Source organism: Stenella coeruleoalba (assembly GCF_951394435.1).
Source record: "Stenella coeruleoalba genome assembly, chromosome: 18".
NCBI classification, from domain to species: Eukaryota; Metazoa; Chordata; class Mammalia; order Artiodactyla; family Delphinidae; genus Stenella; species Stenella coeruleoalba.
Window position 1 is genome coordinate 49,832,512 of NC_137164.1, and position 20,924 is coordinate 49,853,435.

Below are 20,924 nucleotides of genomic sequence, written 5' to 3' on the forward strand. Positions count from 1 at the left end.
CTTATATAAATGTTAGTACACTAAATGAATTATAAAAGAATGACAGCTAGAACAAAATTTCCAACTTAAGGCTAAAATAGAAATAAGCTTTTCACTGGAATATAACATTCATCCATACGATACAAATGCAGAAAGGAAGATGGATGAAAATCTGTAATGATGTATTTTCAAACTGTCAGTCAACAATGTCATCTTCAGTTACACAAATGCTAAGTATGTTTCCCACATTCGAATTATATTACAGCTTACTGGAGGCTAAGTTACCCAACTGAACTCATTTTTTCTTAAAATCTGCTTTTTATTCTGTGTATTGGCATTAGGTAAGCATATAATCTTTGAAAACAAAGACAGAAAAATGGACGCCATTCTAGACTGGCTCCTTCAACTGTGATTAGCAAGTCCTGTACAAGTTTACTGCCTACGTGTTTCTAAACTTGTCCCTTCTTCTATACGTCCACTGTAGTTTACCTTAGTATAAGCCCTACTCAGCTCTTCTCTGGAATCCCTGCCTCTAATGCTCTCCCTTTCTCCAGAACCTTTTTCATAATATTTTTAGTTATCTTTCACAAATGTAAGACTGAGCATATCATTCTTTTTGTTTAAAATTCTGCAGAAGTATATATGCCTTCATCTGCTCCCTCCATTTTACTCACTTTACTCACAGGACAAAGTCTAAACTACTAAGAATGGCTTACAAGACCCTTCATGATGTGGCCCCACCCTCTCTAGTGTAAGAAACCGCCACTAGGACACTAACACTCTAAGCTACAAACGCATGAAGTTTCTCAAGTGAATCATGTTTCCTAACATAATCAAATGAGTTGATTCATTGGAAGTGGTTAAAATGGTGCCTGTTATGTGGTAAATGACTGCCATGTGTTAGCGATTACCATTTCATATCTTCTCTTTCCTCAAACCACCAACACTTTCCCCATGCTAACTCTGAGCTGATGATGGCTTCCTATTTTACTGAGAAAACAAACAAAACAAAACAAAACACAAATGGACAACATTCTCAAGCTGCTAACACTATACATTCTTTCCTCTCCTGTTATGATGGATCACCTATTTCTGCTCCTACTTGGCCAACCTTTCCCCTTTGCGCTACATCCCATCCCCTCTCCCACGGATGAATACTGTTCCAGCAATCCTCCCCTCTCTCCTGCACCAGCAATTTTTCTCTTTATTGGATCATTCTCATTAAAAAACAACCCTGATGTTACCTTTTCCCCATTAAAAACCAAACCAAACAAAAATCTCTCCAGATCTCACATCCTCTGCCCTGGTTTCACTTTATGTGTTTTCCTTCCCTTTACAGTAAAACTTGACAAATTTATCTATAATAACTGTCTCCAATTTCTCTTCCCCCTTTTCTCTTGAACCCACTCTAATGGAGCTTTGGCATCTCATCCGACTAGAGTTGCTCTCATCAAGATCATCAGTGACCTCCACGTTGCTAAATCCAATGGTCCCTTCTCAATCCTCACTTTACCTGACCCATCAGCAACATCTGATACAGCTTGTCACTATTTCCTTGAAATACTTTCTTCACTTGGCTTCCAGAAACACCATAATGACTCGGTTTTCCTATTTCTATGGCCGCTTGTCAGTCTCTTTTGCTGATTTCTCCTCCTCTCTCCCATGTCTAAACCCTGAAGTGCCCCAGCGCTCAGTCGTTAGGCATCTTCTCTTTCCTCCCTATACCTACTTTCTGGCTGCTTTAATCCACCCTTAGGGCAACTCTCAAATTATTCTGCTATAAGCCAGTGAACTCCCAACTTATGTGTCCTGCCCAGACAGTTCCCATGAACTCCAGGGTCTTACATCGATCTCAACTTGATATCTCCACTGGACTTAAAAGGAACCTCAAACTTAACATATCTGATCATTTGCAAACACAGTGACAATTATTCCTATCCCCGTACCATGCCCCTTTGCAGCAACTCTAAGCAAGAAGTGAAGTCTATTTCTCCATCCTTGAACATAAGTGTCCTGCTTTGACCAACAGAGTATGGCATATGTGATGCTGTGTCAGTGTCAAGCCTAAGCCTCAAAAGACCGTGCATGCTTTTGTTTTCGCAGAATCCTGCAATGTCCATGCAAACACACCCAGGTCAGTCCACTGAATGACAAGAGATATTTGGCCTAGTCACCCTTTTCATGCCAGCCTGGCTGACCTACAGATGCATGAAGGATCCCAGGCAAGATCACAACAACTACCCAGCTGAACCCAGCCTACTCTGCTAACCCACAGAACTGTGAGCAAAAGAGTGCTTGTTTTAAGTCATTACGTTTTGGGGTGGTTTGTTATGCAACAGTAGCTTACCAATATAATGTCCAAAATTAAGCCTTTGTTATTGCCCTCCAGACCCAGTTCTCCTACAGTCCCCATATTAAATGGAAATTACATTCTTCCAAATGCCTAGGCAAAAATCTTAGATTTGCCCTCCACTATTTTGGTATTCTCATTGCTTATTGAATCTTTAGGCAAATCCTGTCGATTCCCCTTCAAAATATATCCAATATTCCATGATTTAATACCATCTCTTAGGCTACTACTCTGGTAAAGCCACCATCGTATCTCACCTGGATTACTATGAAAGCCTCCCAAACTGGACTCTTTGCATGACCAGTACTTAGAAGAGTGTCTGACATGTAGATGGTGGTCAGTAAATATTTTTGAGTCAATGAATCTCCAAAACTTAGCTCATGCTATTCTTAGAGAGGAAAGACACCTGTAACCTCCTTCCCCACCCCCACTGCTGCCTGATAAATTCCTATGAGTCCTTCAACACTCTGATTAGGGGCCATCTCTTTATCTAATGCCTTCTCTAACCTTTCCTAGTTGAGTCAGCAGCTTCTTCTCCTATGTTTCCAATGCATTCTGTGAATATTGCTCCTGCAGACTTAAAATAATACCATCATGTTTTTCAACATGGCTGCCTTCCTCAGTATTCCAAAAGCCCTTCAAGATCAGTGATAATATTTTCTTTACGTTATTGCGCCCTATAGCCTAGCATAGACTAGATATTTAACAAACGCAGGTAAATAAATGATGGAAGAATAAATGACCCACCTGAAGAAAAATGGTAATAAAGGGTGGAATAAATTTAGTAGCCAGTAAGGAGATGGGAGCAAAGGGAGAGAGAGACAAAAGGTCAGATCTGGTCAGGAGAAAGCAAACAGATGAACTCGGGCACACTGTCTTATAAACAACAGCAGCATTCTCTGTGGTCTCAATTCCTAGGATGAAGTGAGGACTGATGAAGAGGGAAAGGAACATGGGTCGAAGCTTTCCTACCACAGAGAAGATGGAGACACTGAGTCAAGATAAATTCTGGCCCATGACTGAAATGACAAGGATTTGTAGGGATGCTAGAGATGTTAGAGCCCAAACTGAAATAAATATATTGGCCATTGGGACAGATGCTATCGGTTCAAGTATGAAAAGTTTTATTGCACTTGACTATTTGATTTTATGAAATCTTTGTTGATATCAACCTTTAATTTTCCTTAACAAAAATTATAAAGAGGAAAAGGGTATGAGAAATCAGCTTAGTGTCACAAAACTAACTGGAGGGAGGACAGAGACTAAAACACAGGTCTCCTTCCCAAGTCAAGGGCTCCATCCATGCCACAGCTCACACCAGGCAAGCAAATAAGTAGACAGATTCTGGGCTGGGATTATAATCCAGGATAAAAATGAAGTCTAAGTCTTAGAAAAAAACCTGGCTTTTACACTGATATTCATACTAACATCTGAATGTAGTGTTACCATAGGAAGAATTAATCTCAAAGCGAATAATGAAGTTAAGCTGTGAAAATGTACTGAGGAGTAGCTAGGAAACCTCATTTGTGCCTTTCCTGCAACTCACTCCACAGAGAATAGACTGCTCTCCCTGAGACTATGATTTCCTCCACTTTTCCTTGGAGCATGAGAGATGTTAAATGTTTGCATCAAAAGGCAATATCAATATCAACAGATAACGTTTATTAGGCACCTCATTTTATGGATGAGGTAAAAAGGGCTCAGATGCATCAAGTAACTTAACTAAATAAGTGGCTGGAAAGGAAATCTGAGCTTAAGGCTTTCCATCACTACATCTTTATAAGCTAAGTAAGTAAACACAGTGCTTTAGTATATGTTAGTATTCCTGAACACAAACCAATATGCATGCAGATACTCAGGTGGACTCTTTTGTCACATTTAGCAAAAGTTTTGTCTCACTTGAGAATGTGATTATGGGTATAACAGAAAAACTCGTTGCAAAGTAACCTAAAGCTCTCATATCTGGGCTTGAAAGTACGACATACTTTGATATATATATTATATGTTTACCTATTTAAAATCTCTGGGAGAATCGTAAACTGTCTTAATGTTCTATTTACCATTTCTTTCTACAAAAAAAATAAAAGCAAATTATTTAGCTCCTTGGACAGTAGCTAGAAAATGTTTATATTAAACAGAGTCATGTGAAATACAGTTTTTCAGCTGGAGGATCTTTTGTAAAATTCCATCAGTATAAACTCAGAATTACTAGATATCACATCATCACATTATAGTTAAATTTAATTACTACTGAAGTATTCTTCCTCTATTTTGAAGATGTACTCTGAGTAAGGACAGGAATATCAACCATAAGATAACAAGAAACACATAATCTTAAACCCATAGCTTACACTGAAGAAATGATCATCTTAGGCATTTCCAGTCAATAAATACTCCCTGAATGCTTATGATGTATAAGATATTGTCAGAGGATATGGGACAAATAAAACGATGCTTTCAAAAGAAATGAGGAAAGATAATGAAAATACAGAATGTAATATTCTTAAAAGAAAGCGGGCACCTATATCATTCCCCACCTCAGTCCACTACAAACTTACTGCCAAATTGCTTACCAATTCTAAAACCTATATAAATACTTTTGAAATAAAAAAGTAAATTATGGAACAGTAAAGGAAAAGTTTATATACACATCTCTCTTCTCTCTCATGCCTTTGCACACATATAAATATGGTAAGACAAGGAAACTGTGTGACTTTTATTTCTATAATTATTCTATTTCACTAGAATAACAGGTGAAGTAATTTCTATGTATGTGTGCATGTATAAAATAATTTTGCAACTTAAAAAAATTACCAAATGAATTTAATGTGCCAAATTATTTTCAATTCCAAAGATTAATTTAAAAAAAACCCTATGCTTCAGGGGAAAAAAAAACTAAAGAAATACTGATTAATAATGCTCATAAAGTTGACATGTGGAGCAGTTTATGTATGTCCCTACTTTATGTATGCCATCTACTTAGCTGGGAACTTGAGTTACAGTATTTAGGAAACCTTTTCCTTTTAAACCATGCTACATTCTTAAACTATGAAGGGGAAAATAACCAATCCAAACCAAGCTAATACTCTGGAGGCTAGAACCAAATGGAAACAGAAATGTAAAAACTATATATTAAAGAACAAATTTTTACATTATTTATTAGTAGGCAAAGCTAGATATTTAAAAATATGGCCTCCTTTGTAGTCAGGAGAACTGGGCTCATGTTCTGACTCTACCATTTACTATGTATATTTCTAGGGCATATCATTTATCCTCTTTAAGCTTCCGTCTCCTTAACTGTAAAATGGAGACATTATCTCAAATGAGGATGTACTAAAGTGCTCCACAGTAGTAAGTACATAGTGGACTTATCAGAATAAGCAAGAACTAGTAAATACAGTCTTCTATACATAATATTTTATACAATATTTTAGAATCACAAAAGTGTAAGACAAAAATGATTCTCATTTTACTAATTAGTAAAGGGAAGTTCAGTATAAATAAGCCATCTTCTAAAGCAAGATGAAATGCTAGTGTGATGGACGGCAGTGAAATTCAGGAAAGAATATCTTACTCAGGTAGTTTTAACTCTGCCATATTTAATTTTCCTATGATGTACTTACTACAATTCTAATATATCTATAAAACATTAAACTATTTTTAGATTCCATACTTGTTTTTAGTTGTGCTAAAGATTAAGCCTTCTGATTTCTGGAATTGGGTAGTCCAACTTCAGTGATATTCTGCTGAGAATAAGAAGTCTGTATCATTGGAGTACACGCAAGTAATGATTCAGAAAACTGGTAATTTTGAGACATTTCTAGGCCATGATTTCAAATTTGCTCCAAGATGGTGGTAAAGGAAGTGGTGGTACTGATAACACTTAGACACAATATGAGCAAAATTATATCGACACAATGTCAGTTAGAAACCTATTATCCTTTAAGAGAGGCAAATCTGATTTTCTTATGGTCTTTACATTTTGTGTTACAATATTTTATTAAGTAATTTGGTAAAGTAAAAACAGTAATTATACTTTTTTTTAGAGAAGTTTTCGAGAAGACTTGCAATAACCCTTTAGGTAGAACAAAACGGTTCTTATTCCTTAGTTCTCTTGTCTGCTGCCACTATGACATTATCAGGGTAATTTCTCTTTTATAATTTTATATTTAATATGAATTTTCTGCCTGGTTATGATGGTTTTTTCCCTTTTATTTCCTTGTCCTTACCTTTAAAACTTCCTGCAACCTGGGTACATCTAAATGTAAAGTGTCTGTCACTCCATTAAATGGGTAAACTAAGTCTTCACTTCTCTTTCATTCTTCTATAATGCTTATCAAGGAAGAAAAAAACTATTTCACACACATGACACTATTATGTTTCCTTGAAATTCTTCTTTTAAGAGACATTAAAGTGAATATTACACACAAATAGAGATGATTAGCTAGAAATTGATACTTATATTTACAAACTAATTTCATTAATTGAACCTGCCTAATGTATAGTGCAAACCTAAAAAGTATACTCTTGTATACTCTTTTCCGAAGACAGGTAATAATATCATAATGAATAACATCATTTGCTAACTATACACTACCCTGGTTCCTAATAAAAACTAAACCAGCTGGCATTCTCTTAAGTAATCCTAATAATAGCTATAAAAGTATTTTTGTAGAAAAATAACTTAGATCTAAGTGTGGATGTATTTTACTAAAGTAAAGCGAAGAGGTCATGCATTTGAATTCAAACAAATGGGTGTACAAGCTGAGACTTCCAAAAACTCTCTCAATTCAGTGAGTGTGTTTATACACTGTATAGCCAATATGTGAACTGAAGGCCAAGAAGAGCGTATTGTTGTCATACTAGGAGGTTTGAGAAGTTTATGGGGAAGCCTCAGGAGCTTATTAAGAAAAAAGAAGACTCAGGTAAATGTAATTTGTTTTGGGTCTGTTTTCCAGGTCAGTATGAATTACTATCATGGATAAAGGGCTAGAACAATCCTAGAAGGCAGAACTGGAATCAACTGATTGGTTTAACTTATTAAGAACAAGAACAAGAACAACAACAACAACAAAAAGCAAGAGAAGAAACAACACTGTGAGAACATTTGGAAACCTAAGTTGCTATACATTTCACAGACACCACATTCACTTAAAAGAAACAAACAAACCTGCCCAGTACAGCCTCTCCTCCACCCACTGGTATAGTGAAATAGGTTCATTCTCTTGGGGCATCTCTAAGTAACAAAAATTCGGTGTAAAACAATGAAAGTTATCCTTATAACTGACGCTTACCATAGTCGTGCATATTATAAAATTTTTTTTAAATCAATGTTTTCTTAATATATTTTATAGTATGATTTGCTTATTCTGGAATTAGAATAGAAAACATAAAAGTCATATTTTAATAACTACACTTAATAAAAAAATGTGATTAAAAACAAATGTCTTAGCTGCAGAATGTCGTAGGTCAGGATAGCTTAAGTACTTCAAAAATGTGGGAAGGGATAACGTCCTCATTAAATAAAACCAGTTAGGTGAGTTGATAAATAATTAGTAACTGATAAACAACTCAGAACAAAGCTTCAGAAATGGTTTGATGAGGCAGGTAAGGCTGACAAGACTTACTCTGAAGCTGAGGCTGCTGGAAGGAAAGGGGCTGTCCGAACACAAATGGGCTGTGGACTAGGGAAGAGGGAGGTTTTGCAGCTTGATCAAAGATGGAAGGAGCTGGGAGATTGGGCCGTGACTGAATGGAATTCAATATGGCACTCAGTTGGTCACCTGCAGTGGGCAAAACAGTCAAAACTACAACTTGTTATCAATTAACATCCAAAATGGCAACGTAAATGGTGCTTTATGACATTCAGATAAAGTTAAACACTAAATAAAACAATGCCAATTCAGAACTGTTGTGGAAGTTGGTGACTGTTATTCTCAAATTAGGGACCGAATGTTGTATGTTGTTTTAATAATGGAAGCACCCCAACAAATTTTATATAATGGCCCACTTACAAAAACAAATCCATTTAAATTCATATACAACATCTAGCAGCAGCATGAGAGAATACAGAGTCTATGAGGTAAGTATGATAAGTTGATTCAATACCACACAAGTATAAAGGAAGATCTAAGTCGATGATGTCTTCTGTGCAGTACCTGACATTGACTATTATCACCCTGCCTCATACGCAGTACACTTCATGCAGAAAATATGCAAATAATATGAATAGTTCAATGTAGGACTGAAGGGAGGCAAATTATATGTTATTAATTTAGTAATACATTTATATTACAGTTATAAATTAATATTCTCTTTTTTAAAGTTGTTATTGCCAGAGAAATTATACATTTTTAAAAGCATGAACTATTTTGCTCAGATAGGCAATGTAAACATTTATAAAAGACCTATAAGAAAAAAAGGAATATGAGGTACCTTATTTGAATAGTATCTCAGACATGAATTCTGATATTTTCTTCAAAATTAAATACAAAGGACATTAACAGAAAAATACTTTTAAAAATAAGAAATGATATATTGGATGGATGATAGCTCCTTATTTATGAGAATATAAATATTAAATAGTTTAAATGATGCTGAAGAAGAAGGGTTGGGGGGGAACCATATGCAGACTAGCTGATGCAGAAACTGGAAAACAGTACCTTTCCAGGAATATTTTCTAGATACAATAAAGTTTCATAAATAAAATTTTAAATGAAACACCAACAAGAAACAGATTAATATGGAAAAAACTGTGCACATAAGCTACATCTCTTCACTTAAAAAAATTAATGCTGCAGATTAGAAAAGGATTTTAGAGGTGATGAAGAATTTTATAAAATTGTTTTAAGGAAAAAGAATTTTTGCAAAAAACAATTGCTTGATGTTGGATAGCATAAAGAGTTAAAGAAAATGGGAACTACAATTAAAGGTAAGATAATAAATAAAGGTTAGATATATTTAATCGGATGAAAGTTTCTTAATATTTCTTCACTTCATCTAAATATTTTAAAAGCCTATTAAGAAGTACATGCTATTTTTGAACAATATTAGCAATATCACTTTAAAAAAGTAATACATTATTTCTAATTAATAACAAATGTTCTCAGCAATGTTTGTCTCTATTGAAAGTTGGTTTTTATTCTTAAGATGTTTTAACAAATTCTGTTTTAAAGACTGATTTAATGTGACAGCCACCAGTACAATTTAGACATTTTAGAGACTGAAAGCATACAATTTGAATTAAACATGGCTTTAAAACAGATTACTATACAAGTATATAGTGGTAAGTAAACACTGAGATTTTAATTTAAGGACTGGGAGCGGCAGAAGGAAAGGGACATGAAGAAAACACCACAAAGCATTTACCCTACTTAAGCATGAAGGTCTAGTTTAAGTTAGTTGAAATCTGAGCTACCAGAAATGAGCAAGCAGATAGTACCCAAGCCTGTAGGATAGAGCAACCCGATGTAGGAGGAAGAGCCAAAAAGAAATCTTGTAGCTAAGGCTTCCTTCTTAATAAAAATACTTTGTGGAAAGTAATAAAGGTATCAAACAGAAAGTGGTTTTATTTTAAATTGAATATTTCCTCTATACTGATGTAATTCTGTATCTTGTTGACTATTTCATTATTTCACTTGCTCTGCAAGTCAGGTATTAAAACAACTGTATTTGTGTCTGGAAATCAAATCTCATGAATTAGTTTAAATAACATTTTAAAGTAAAAGTATTTCCATGTAGGCTATCTTCTCCTTCCTATCCATTGTCCAGCTATATGCTACCTTCTGACAATATCGTCGATTTTGAAGCTAAGAGTTAGGAGCAGGTTCATAAGAAAGCATGTCAATGTGTCCAAATTTACATACAAATGGAATTTTGGATGAAATTCGAGCATAAATTACTCCAAAATAATTATTATTTGGACTGTCCATGATGCTGGTCTCTTCTATTAATGCAACCGAAACAAGTTGTATACATTTTATATCCATATGGCTTAGGGGTTTTGTTTTTACAATTTTTTGGTTTCATTATACATACCAAACCCAAAGCTATCATTTCATGTCATTCGAAATTAACTAAGATAACTTGATTAGACATTGAAAACCACACATGCTTAATAAAGCTGATGTGCAATATTACTTAAAAATATTACTTAAAATATTTTGATTTTAAATGGATCATTTTGGAAAGTTCGTTTTTGCTCATTAACATTTAATAATAACTGGATGATAAAAGTTCTTCTACTGGATATAATGACACAGAATCTTTATGATGTGAATTCAAAATGAGTGTCTACAAAATAAGAACAGGTAAGCAAGACCTATAAACTTAAGCTAAAATGGATAAAACCAATACTGTAAAAAGAACACTGTCGTAAACATTTTGATTGTTAGTTTTCTAGGAACAAACTTAAAGTTTTGTGTGTGAACAGTAATAAAAATGGTTATAAGAGAAGGTAATAAAAATATTACAGTTAGGTAAGTAAAAGACTCACTTAAAACACCTACCTTTATTATTTCCGAGTCCATAATCAAATCCTTGGGCACTGCAACTTGCCCCTTTATTAAAAGCTTGTACTGAGAAAGGGCTTGGAGGAGGAGTTTGAGAATTTTGATCCAGAAGAACTTGTTCTACAATAAAAAGAACATCTATAAAATTAGTTTCTTATGTGCTATTCTCCATTTATAAAGAGAGAAAATTGCAAGAAAGGTTTTTATGATGCTTAAATTTTAAAATAACCTCACATTTAGATGTGATAATAGATCTACCAATTAGATCACTGACACCAACAAAGTAAAGTATATGACAAAATCTTTGTTTTCATCAATCAAAATCACTATAATATTTAGAAATGGGATATGCTCTTATGGAGTCAATTTGCTTTTATTGTGCTATTAACATTTGCTATTATTGTTTTTTGCTTTTATTGTGCCATATATATATATATATATATATATGGCAAAAAATCATTAAGTGATCACAGAGAAATTTAAACTTCTCTCACACCTATATCTTAGTAGAAACGATATCCTAATTTAAGAAGCATTTTATCTAAAAAGAACCTTCTACCTTCTAAGTATATGGGAATGCAACTGCTAACCTTACCATCTGATAGCTTTGTTATTTCTTCACTTAGCTTTCATATAGAACTTATAAAGTATCTTCACTTTGTAAATGAGAAAACCAAGGCACAGAGATATTAGGTAATTTAGACAACTGAAAAGTTAAGAGCTGGCATTTGTACCCTGGCAGTCCAGTCCCAGAACCTACTCTTACACATTATGCTCATTGCTAGTTAAAATGATTGCTAAGCTAGAAAGACCCTGACAGTCACTTAAACCATTCTCAGATTATTTAATTATGTCTTATATAAAGCTGATCTCGCTTTAGGTTATTATCATTTACATCTGAATATCCCTATATAATGAAAATGTTTAAGAATTTATGAATATGTAATAATTATATATGTAGTAAGTATACTGTAAATGGGAAAGTTGTTTTGTAAAATGTCTGATTTACATGAAATGAAGACTTTTGCTTTTCAAAACATAATGAAGAATAGTTCTACCATCTCAGGATATTATTTTATGATGACATCATCTTTGACTAAGAAAAACTGGTCTGTAAAACAAGGGAGGAAGTAGGTTCTCAAATTGGGTTCAGTGGATTACTGACGCAGTGTGGTGTAATGAGCACAGCATTTGAAATATGAATGAAGATTCTGGCTCAAGTCTTTCACCTGCCCTGTTTCCAGTGGTGTGACCATAGGCAAGTCATTTTAAATTCTATGAGCTTAGAAATGTAAAATGAAGATTATATAACTGATCTCAAAGGCTTGCTGTGGGGAAAAAGGGGAGAATGTTTAATGTACCATTTAATATATCTAAACGCACTCTGTCATTCACACAAATTCCAAACCTTTCTTGAATCTATTTATATACTATGGCCATATTACCTCTTGGATAATGGTTATTATAACTTTATAATCTTTTGGATAAAGACACATATTCATTTAATTGTCTGACCCTCTCCTATAAATTCTGGGATTTGGTAGAAAAGTCTACGTTTGGTTTATCCACTCATTGTGATGTCCTAACTAATACTTCTGTGACTCAACTTGTATAGTTAGAAAACTTAGTGAGCAACCAGTATGTGCAAAAACTGCTTTAGAACTAGGAATACAAAGATAAAAAACCTGTGCCTGTCCACAAGGGACTCACAATCTGGGTACGAAGAAATAAAAATTAACTTCAATATAATATCATTTTTGTTCTAGTGGTGAATTCAGTTCTTTAGGATGAGAGGTAACTCTTCACTCTGTGAGAATCAGTTAAAGCTTCACCTAAGTGATGACATGGTCTGAACAAGATTTCGCCACCAGGAGAATGAAGAGAAGAGGATAAAAAGGAAAATCTTTTATTAAAGGAGATCATTGTTGAAAAACGGTAAAATAAAGTTTAAAGCTGAAACTCTAAAAACAAAATAGGAAACCCCCAGAAGAAGCTAAGCATATATTCAATGCTCCTTTCCTGAGACAGAATTCAAACAGAATGAAATTGCCTGGGAGGAGTACTACAATCAGTGGTTTGAAAACTGAACTTCCATTTAGTGGTAGAAAGAGTAAAAGGTTTAGTCCCGAACTGGCACAGAAGAATTATCATTTAAATTCGTATTAATGAAATGAAAAGCATGTTTTACAAAGACCAATTCATATGTTTCACATTTCCTTCTAATTCTCTTCTTTTATGTGTATTCATTTAGTACCTATGTATTTTACATACGAATTTTAACAATTGCAAGATTTTTAAACCTTTAGTTTTGATTTTACTTAAAAAGTAAACACACAAAAAGCTCTTTACAACAAAAGAAATACAGTACAGTTTAAACTTCTGCACTGCAAAGGTAAATCGGAATAAATCACAAATTTAAGCCAACTTGCCATCTTCATGTCGGAGGTACTGGTTTCCGCCTCTGTCTCTAGCTAAGGACCATGCCTCTCCTTCATCACTCTCACAGAACTCTACCATGCTGTTCTTATCCAGCTGCACCCATGTACCTTCAGAATTGGTTACCTAGTACATAACAAAAAGCATGATTGATTGGCTTGATTCTTTCAGGGCATTCAGGCTGAAAACCAGCAAAAAGTTTAAGTGAGTAATTATTCCAATAAATCTCTATCATCAAATTAGTTTCTGAAATTAAGACCACAGCCTGAGGTAAGACAGAAATCAATAAACAGTCTTGTAAAATAACGCTCACTGATGACTTCAGTAAAAATATTTTTTAAGGCACAGGATAATCCCTTAATAATTTTAAATGCTACCCCAAAACACACGGCTCTTTGTTTGGCACCTGAAATGTCCTAACACAGCATACTCTCTATTATTTAGGTTGGTAGTGCCTAAAATGCAACTTGAAAATAACCCTGACACTGAGAAATAGCATGACACACTACATCTTTAAGCTCATCAGCTGAGGCAAATGCCACAGTTGACTAAAGAGTAATGTTATTTGCTCAGGACTTCAGTGACACCCATATATGGGAACGAAGAAATGAAACCCTTTGAATATAACACATCTCCAAACTGATTCATAGCAAATATTTCAAAGTGCTGTTCATCCATGACAGTACAGTACACATTTGCAATAGTGAAAAGATATTTGCAAATACCGAACATTTATATATACAATACAAATCACTTTGTTATATAAATATTGTTTTCATAAGGATAATTATGAGAATAAAATTATTAAAAAAGAAGCAGAGAAAAATTGCATTAGTATTTTCAATACAGGTAAAGATAAAGAACATTAACATTTAAAGACCTGGGATGGAAATGGTAACCTTTGGAAGAAAGAGATGCTTTGGTTGTATTATATTAAAAACAAATATCTTAGAAGTCATGAAGCTACAAGAATCCATACCTCTCCCACTGCTTTGACTTTGTTTCCCAGAACTAACATTCCAATTGGGATACCTCTAAGGTTAGGGCAGCTTCTGATGTTGTGACCGGAAGGTCCCGTCTTCACTACCTTGTACATGCCTGGCCCTCCTCGCAAGAACGGCATATCCTGCTCTTGCATTGTTGCTTCCTGTGGGCAGCAGGAGTTTATGTCTTTGAAAAAGTCATCAGTACTAGTTTTAGGTTCCTGAAAATTTGAATAGGAAAAAAAAGTAAACAAAATACAATCTATTATCACTTTCAACATCCTTCTTAATTGCTTTTACAGCAAGTCCATAATGCATCAATTAAGAAAAAGAACACATATCCAAAGATAGCTCAAGGGTTGGTTAATACTACTATTAAAGAATCTTTCAGTTATTCACTTCTGAACAATATTTAAAATAGAGTTGAAGAGAAGAAAAGATAGCAGGAGAGGAACTGAACCTCTAGCTTCTGTCCACCATAATTTGAGAAACACAGTAGTACTTGATTTTACTTTTATCTTTTAGTGAAATATTTAACAGTAGGATAAACAAAAATAGTTTACTATATGAACCACAACTGAATAATTTTGAATCATTATTACTGCATTACTGCCTGTCGGTATGGGTTAAAAAGTCTAAATCTTCATTTCCTTGTACTTTTGTTTATAACTATTAATAGAGAAAATAGGTATGAGGATTCTGGAGACTCATCTATAAACAGAGATAACAATGATGAAAAAATGTGCATGAAATATAGCTACATGTTAATATTTACTAGTTATGAATGAAATAAGAATGCTTATAGAATTTTAACAACTCACACTTTCTTAATACAGTACAAATAAAAATGCCTTGTTAGATTTGCTAGACCATTGTTAAACAGTGATATACTAATGCTTTTAACAGAAAAAGATGATTATATTTTAGTAGAGCGGAGAGATTAACATTAAAGATGTGGTTTTATATAAATATAATACATTTGGATATAAAAGAGTCACTTCTAAAATGAAAGAAAGGAACATACCCTAAATTTCCTGTTGAATCTGAATGCTGTGATGAAATTACTTCCTACGTGAATGCAATAAAGAGAAATAATAACCTTCCCATATTTGCTCTTTTTCCCAATTAAATGTAAAGGAAAGTTCTACACTGGAAATTCTTCCACTGTCATTATTACTTCTTTAAAACAGACTTCAACTGCATTTTTAAATACAGCAATATAGACTCTACAAATTGCTTTATTCAAATACAGTAAAAGATCATAATGGGACACTTATTCAAACATTAGGTTAAAATTAAATTAATATTTAGTTATGTTATAAATAGGATAAAAATGAAAAAAACCCACTAACATATTATGCAAGATAAAATATTACTGAATAGCTCTATCCCTATGAGTAGTCTCATTCCAAAAGAAATGTCCATTACATAGTGGAAAATTAAAAATAAAGTCATAAGGTTAAAAAAATGTGGATTCAAGAATTCTCCGTACCTGTGACTTTAATATATGGTTGGTCAGAAAAAATTTTAAATCCATTATTAACCTTCACATAATATCTTGTAAATTTCATTGTGGTGATGAATAATCATCAATTTTTACTTACACAAGTACGTGCTACGGACAGTATTTATTTACATTTACTATAATTACTGTACCATATTTGTCCAACATTCCTTATTTATATATTGGCAATTTAATGGAAAGGAGAATTTTAAGTACTTGAAAAATTTAGATTTACAATCTAAAATAAAATATGCATTTTATATACCCATGCATGCATATTTGTAAAAATTTATGTATGTGTACAACTATATGAATACAAAGAAAGCACTCAAAATAAAAATGGAGAGTAAGGTCTAAACTTTAAATTGTGCTGTTTTACTCATGAGATTTTCAGTAAATATTTTAAAATGTCATTGTGAATGATCAATTTTAGCAAATACATGATGCTATTTCATAGATGGAAGAGTCAAATTAGTCATATGTACAAATGATCTTTTAAAAATTACATGGCATGATGTAAAAACGAAACAAATATTCACAGATTTAGTGAAAAAACAATTTCACTGGTCGAGATGATACATCTCGAGCATTTAATTAAGTTATAACAATATTTCCAATTTGACCACTCAGGGTAACAGTGAGAGAAAAGTCTTGGCAAACACTAATAATAATTATAATAATTGCAAGTTATTCACTGAAAGGCAATATAGGAGAACTGTCCTAAAATATTTAATATTTTATTGATTAAAGAAACTATATAAATTAATAAATGTACAGCAAAGTCTATCCTTTTTCTTAATACTAAACAGTATAAAAAGAACTGATAGACCTAAAATCACAGAACTGTGTCTGTTATTCTCAAGAAATCCTAAAATGCATGTTTTATTCTATACAGAAATTTAAGACCTGGGCACCAGCACATGAAATTGATGAACTGCAATGTTAATTTTTGCTCCCTGCAATCCCACCCCAACATTCAAAAGGCCACTGTGCAAGGCTAGGAAAAAAACAGAAGAGCCATAGGGTTGGAACTCTCCCACCTAAATAAGTAAGTTCTGAAAAAGCTAGACCTGTATATAATTGTTGGAGAAGCTAGTCATAAAGTTAGATATACCAAATTTGAAGTCAAGTAAAAGTTGAACTTACACTAGTAATACAGTCTTTGGCAGAATTAGAGGGGAAAGGTTTATGGGGAAACTCAATTGCAGAACTCTGTATAGATCGTTTTTGGTAAAAAGAAAATTTTTAAAATTAATCTTAAGTAAAGGCTTCAAAGATATAATGTAAAATTTGTTATACAAGCTGAAATACCTGAATAATGTATGACTGTTCCTTACAGTTAACTCACCTGGGGGAAAAAAGCTTTGGAAGTCCATGAAAATACGTCCAAATCCCTGACTCCTTGGCTAGCATTAAAGATATTCTGAGCAACAAAGTTTAAGAAAGAAAAATATCAACAAAGAAAGGGAACAGGATATCATCTGCAGAAGATGCGTTCACAGTAACAACAATGTTCTATACTCTAGCACCAGCACTGGAATATTATTTCACTAAAGGGAAACTGAAGCCACCTGAGTAAACCACACACAAAAGAAATTCCAATACATAAGTTTTTGTCAAAAGCTCTCCATGGATATAGTGTGTCATGCCATTTACTACAATTAAGAGCCAGACATTGATTTAAACCTTAAGACAGTCAGTGCAAGAAGGACACCTTCAAACTCCTTTAAATGATGACGTGTCTATTCCAGTACAAGCCAGATTTCTTTTATGACAGAAGACAGTCTGTTGTTTTATAAAGAAAATGTGACTAACACAGATTGTATAGAGCAAATATTATTATGAATAATAATGGCATGTAGTATATGTGAATTCGTTATCTCTGTTTAAAGTACAAAAAAAGTCAAAAAGAAAAAAAAATCGAAGTCATTTTTCAATTTTGCTCTCTTCTGTAAATGAGAAAACAGTCACTTGGAAATGTTACTGAAAGCTGTTAGCAAATTTGTTAAGAAAAGCATAGAGAAAAAGCATACAATCTGAACTTTTATCAAAAGGCAGACCTAGTTTTCTGCATGTCAAAGTTTAGGAAATGCACAGAGCATTTAGGATCTCTACTTTAGAGTCTAAAAATATTTTGTTACAGAACAACCAATTCACAGCAACATGGTCCCAGAAAAATCAACATTTTCACAAAATGTTTTCATAAAAATTAAAATGATATACATTTACATAGACATATCATCCTATTGAACATATTTATTTGATCGGAAATTAAAATCCTTCCAGAAACCAGCAATTACACAATTTTACTGCTTATATGAATACAAAAAAGAGGACATTCAAAATGTTAATGAAAGTTGTCATTATCCAAGACTTCAGCACAAAAGAAACAACACAATTCCCAACCAACTGTAAGCCATTTTAGATAATGAGAATTTATTTAGTATTCTCCAGTTCTGTATTTTCCTCATGTATGTACATGTAGGGACAGATGTAGATACAGACCCATATACATACATATATGCTAATACAGAAATACAAAACATATAAAAGCCAGAAAAAAAATGAGCTTCTATTAGTGTGCCTACAGATAAATGCAAAACAAAAGAAAAAAACAAAAAACCAAAGCCCCCTTCATATTTAAAAATAGACAGCAGACAGGGCACTTCCTCTTTAGGTGAAGTGGAAACATGTTGCAAAGTATTTTGAAATGCTATTTTTGGGGGAAAAAGATGTCCTTACTGGTTCGTCCATGTATGTAAGAATTTGTGAAGTATTTGCTCAATGGTTTTTCTCCTTTGCAGAGAATAGCGGTGCAAACCTTTTGACATAAAACAATATTAATATTTTTTAGCATATTCTATTTTTTAGCATAAATTTTTCTAGCATCAAAAGCAATGTGAAAAGCGTTGTAAAAAGCAATGCAGATGAGTTAGGAATAAAGAAGCAATGTGGTGACTGACAACTTTAAAGCTTGTATCTCTCTTTTATTTTTATTTTTTTTAAATTTTTGCTGTGCTATGCAGCTTGTGGGATCTTAGTTCCCCGACCAGGGATTGAATCCACACCCTCGACAGTGAAAGCGCGGAGTCCTAACCACTGGACTGCCAAGGAATTCCCTCTCTTTTATTTCAATGTGCAAACTCAAGTGTTTCCTCAGTCTGAGGACATGAGTTAACATATACAATGATACCTTAAAGTGATGTAACTGCTAACCATGGTAACAAATTGCCAATAAAATCAATTTTGTACATGTTAATTATATGTGGATTCAAATTTGACTCTTTTTTGCTTTTGTTCTGCATTTGTAGAAAATTCTTTCTACACTGGTTTACTATAAGATTATTTTTAAAATGTGTTATCCTAATAAAATTGCATTTATCGAGTATCAAAAAAGCACCAGATAGAAAACTGGAGTTTAAAATTAAAATGTACTTGCATAGTTTTCTTTCAAAAATTTAGGAAAGTTTAGTCTAATGATATGAACATGCATGAAAATATTAATCTCTCCAAAGTCTCAATTTCTCACTATTAAAATATATAAATTAGCTTTCATATTGTATAATTTTATAGAATAATATGAGCACCACTATATATGTATGTAAAAGTGTGTGTATATATATACACACGTATACGAATACACACATATCTACAATAATCTAAATCATTTTATTCTCAAAGACTATTGTGAAGGCAAAAAAGTTCTGTCAAGAAAATTAGAAACTGAAGCATGCTAAAAACCTAAATAAATTGATGAGCACCAAATTGCAACTCTAAGACAATAATCTTTCAAGGCATAGAAGAGACCAAATAAGCGAATAATTTTAATGGAGAAATACATGACCAAACATGCCAAATGCGCACACAAAAGAAAAAAAAGAAAAAAAAAAGATAAAAAAGATAGTAATTGTTTCATTGTGCTGGATGATCACAGAGTTAAAAATTGCCAATTTTAAAGTGAAAAAGATAAAATATCTCAGAGAAATTAAACACAGCATATATACAAACAATTATAGTGTTATTTTAATAGAGGCTTAAATTAAGGCTTAAATGGAATTTAAGCCTTAATTCCATTCTGTTTAGGAAACTTAAACATCAAGCTAAAGTATGAAATGAAGCTTTTGATAACCATCTAAGGACAGCATATTTACTAATGGTGTATTAAGTAAATACTTAGTATTTAGTAGGACTGAAAAACAGGTTATGCATACATATACACACAAATTTTTTAACGAGACAAAATCAAGAAATTTGGGGTATATTAAAGCTGTGACTATCAGGCATCATTAGGTATCCCAAAAGAATGAAACTGACATAAAATGCAAGAAACATTTGCTAATTTTACCAATTACCCTGAGTAACGTTATAAGAGAGAATACCAAATGATATTTTTCCTTCATCTCTCCCCCAAATCTTCAGAGCCCCCAAATTCAGAAAAATCAGCCTACTTTCTATATGTGAACACCAATCAGCCTAAGTAGGTAGAAAGCGGTTTGTATAATTGCACGGCGTGTTCGTGGACTCAAGTTGCTTCTGCAAGAATTTGGATGATATGGGCATTATAAAGATATCTTTGAATACTTCTAATGAGGTATCATATACTTTCCTTGATATAAACTTTCTCTACCACTCAACCTCATTCACAATGTTAAAAGACCTCATTTTTGACAAAGAATCCAAAGAACTGGGCCTATAAGTTTCAGATCAGTAATACCTACTTTAGAAGCAAACTTGCTTTCCAAAAAATTTAGGCTCTATTATAGGCAGTCAAATGTCTCTCAGGTCATGTGCATAACTGATTTTCTCTCTCTTTTTAAACATATTTTCCTTGGTCTCTGAAACATTCTATTGGCTTACATTTGTAGTTTCCAAATCTTAAGAATTTTAATTTAAAATCAGCCTTCCCCAGGTATACCTTCAACATACATCACGATATTCATCCTCATTCAGCCATTAAGGTTATTAGTATTCATATTTATTTAATTGTGGAGTTCTAGCCAAAGTAATATGATTCTTATAGCTAGATTTACTTTATCCTTTTATAACTATTTATCCTTATGGCTCCACTAGATTAAGGTAGACTAAACATAAAAAAATAGGCTTTGGAATCACATCACCTGGAATTCCAGAGCTAGCTCCACTACTTACTACTTATGATCTTG

General features: G+C 33.2%; 1 protein-coding gene across 20 annotated transcripts in view; it reads right to left on the reverse strand.

Annotated features, from left to right (window-relative positions):
• The window catches only part of MYCBP2 (MYC binding protein 2), a 271,692-nt gene that overhangs the window by 54,428 nt on the left and 196,340 nt on the right, over positions 1-20,924 (reverse strand). For 10 of the 20 annotated variants that reach the window (XM_079903236.1, XM_079903237.1, XM_079903231.1 and 7 more), the window contains 5 exons: positions 17,111-17,185; positions 14,255-14,479; positions 13,269-13,401; positions 10,837-10,959; positions 7,957-8,136 (listed from right to left, as the gene is read on the reverse strand). In XM_079903236.1, coding sequence (XP_079759362.1) covers positions 7,957-8,136; positions 10,837-10,959; positions 13,269-13,401; positions 14,255-14,479; positions 17,111-17,185 — 736 coding nt within the window. The remainder of the gene's footprint in view (positions 1-7,956; positions 8,137-10,836; positions 10,960-13,268; positions 13,402-14,254; positions 14,480-17,110; positions 17,186-20,924) is intronic. The other 10 variants (XM_079903230.1, XM_079903220.1, XM_079903233.1 and 7 more) reach the window with 6 other exon arrangements.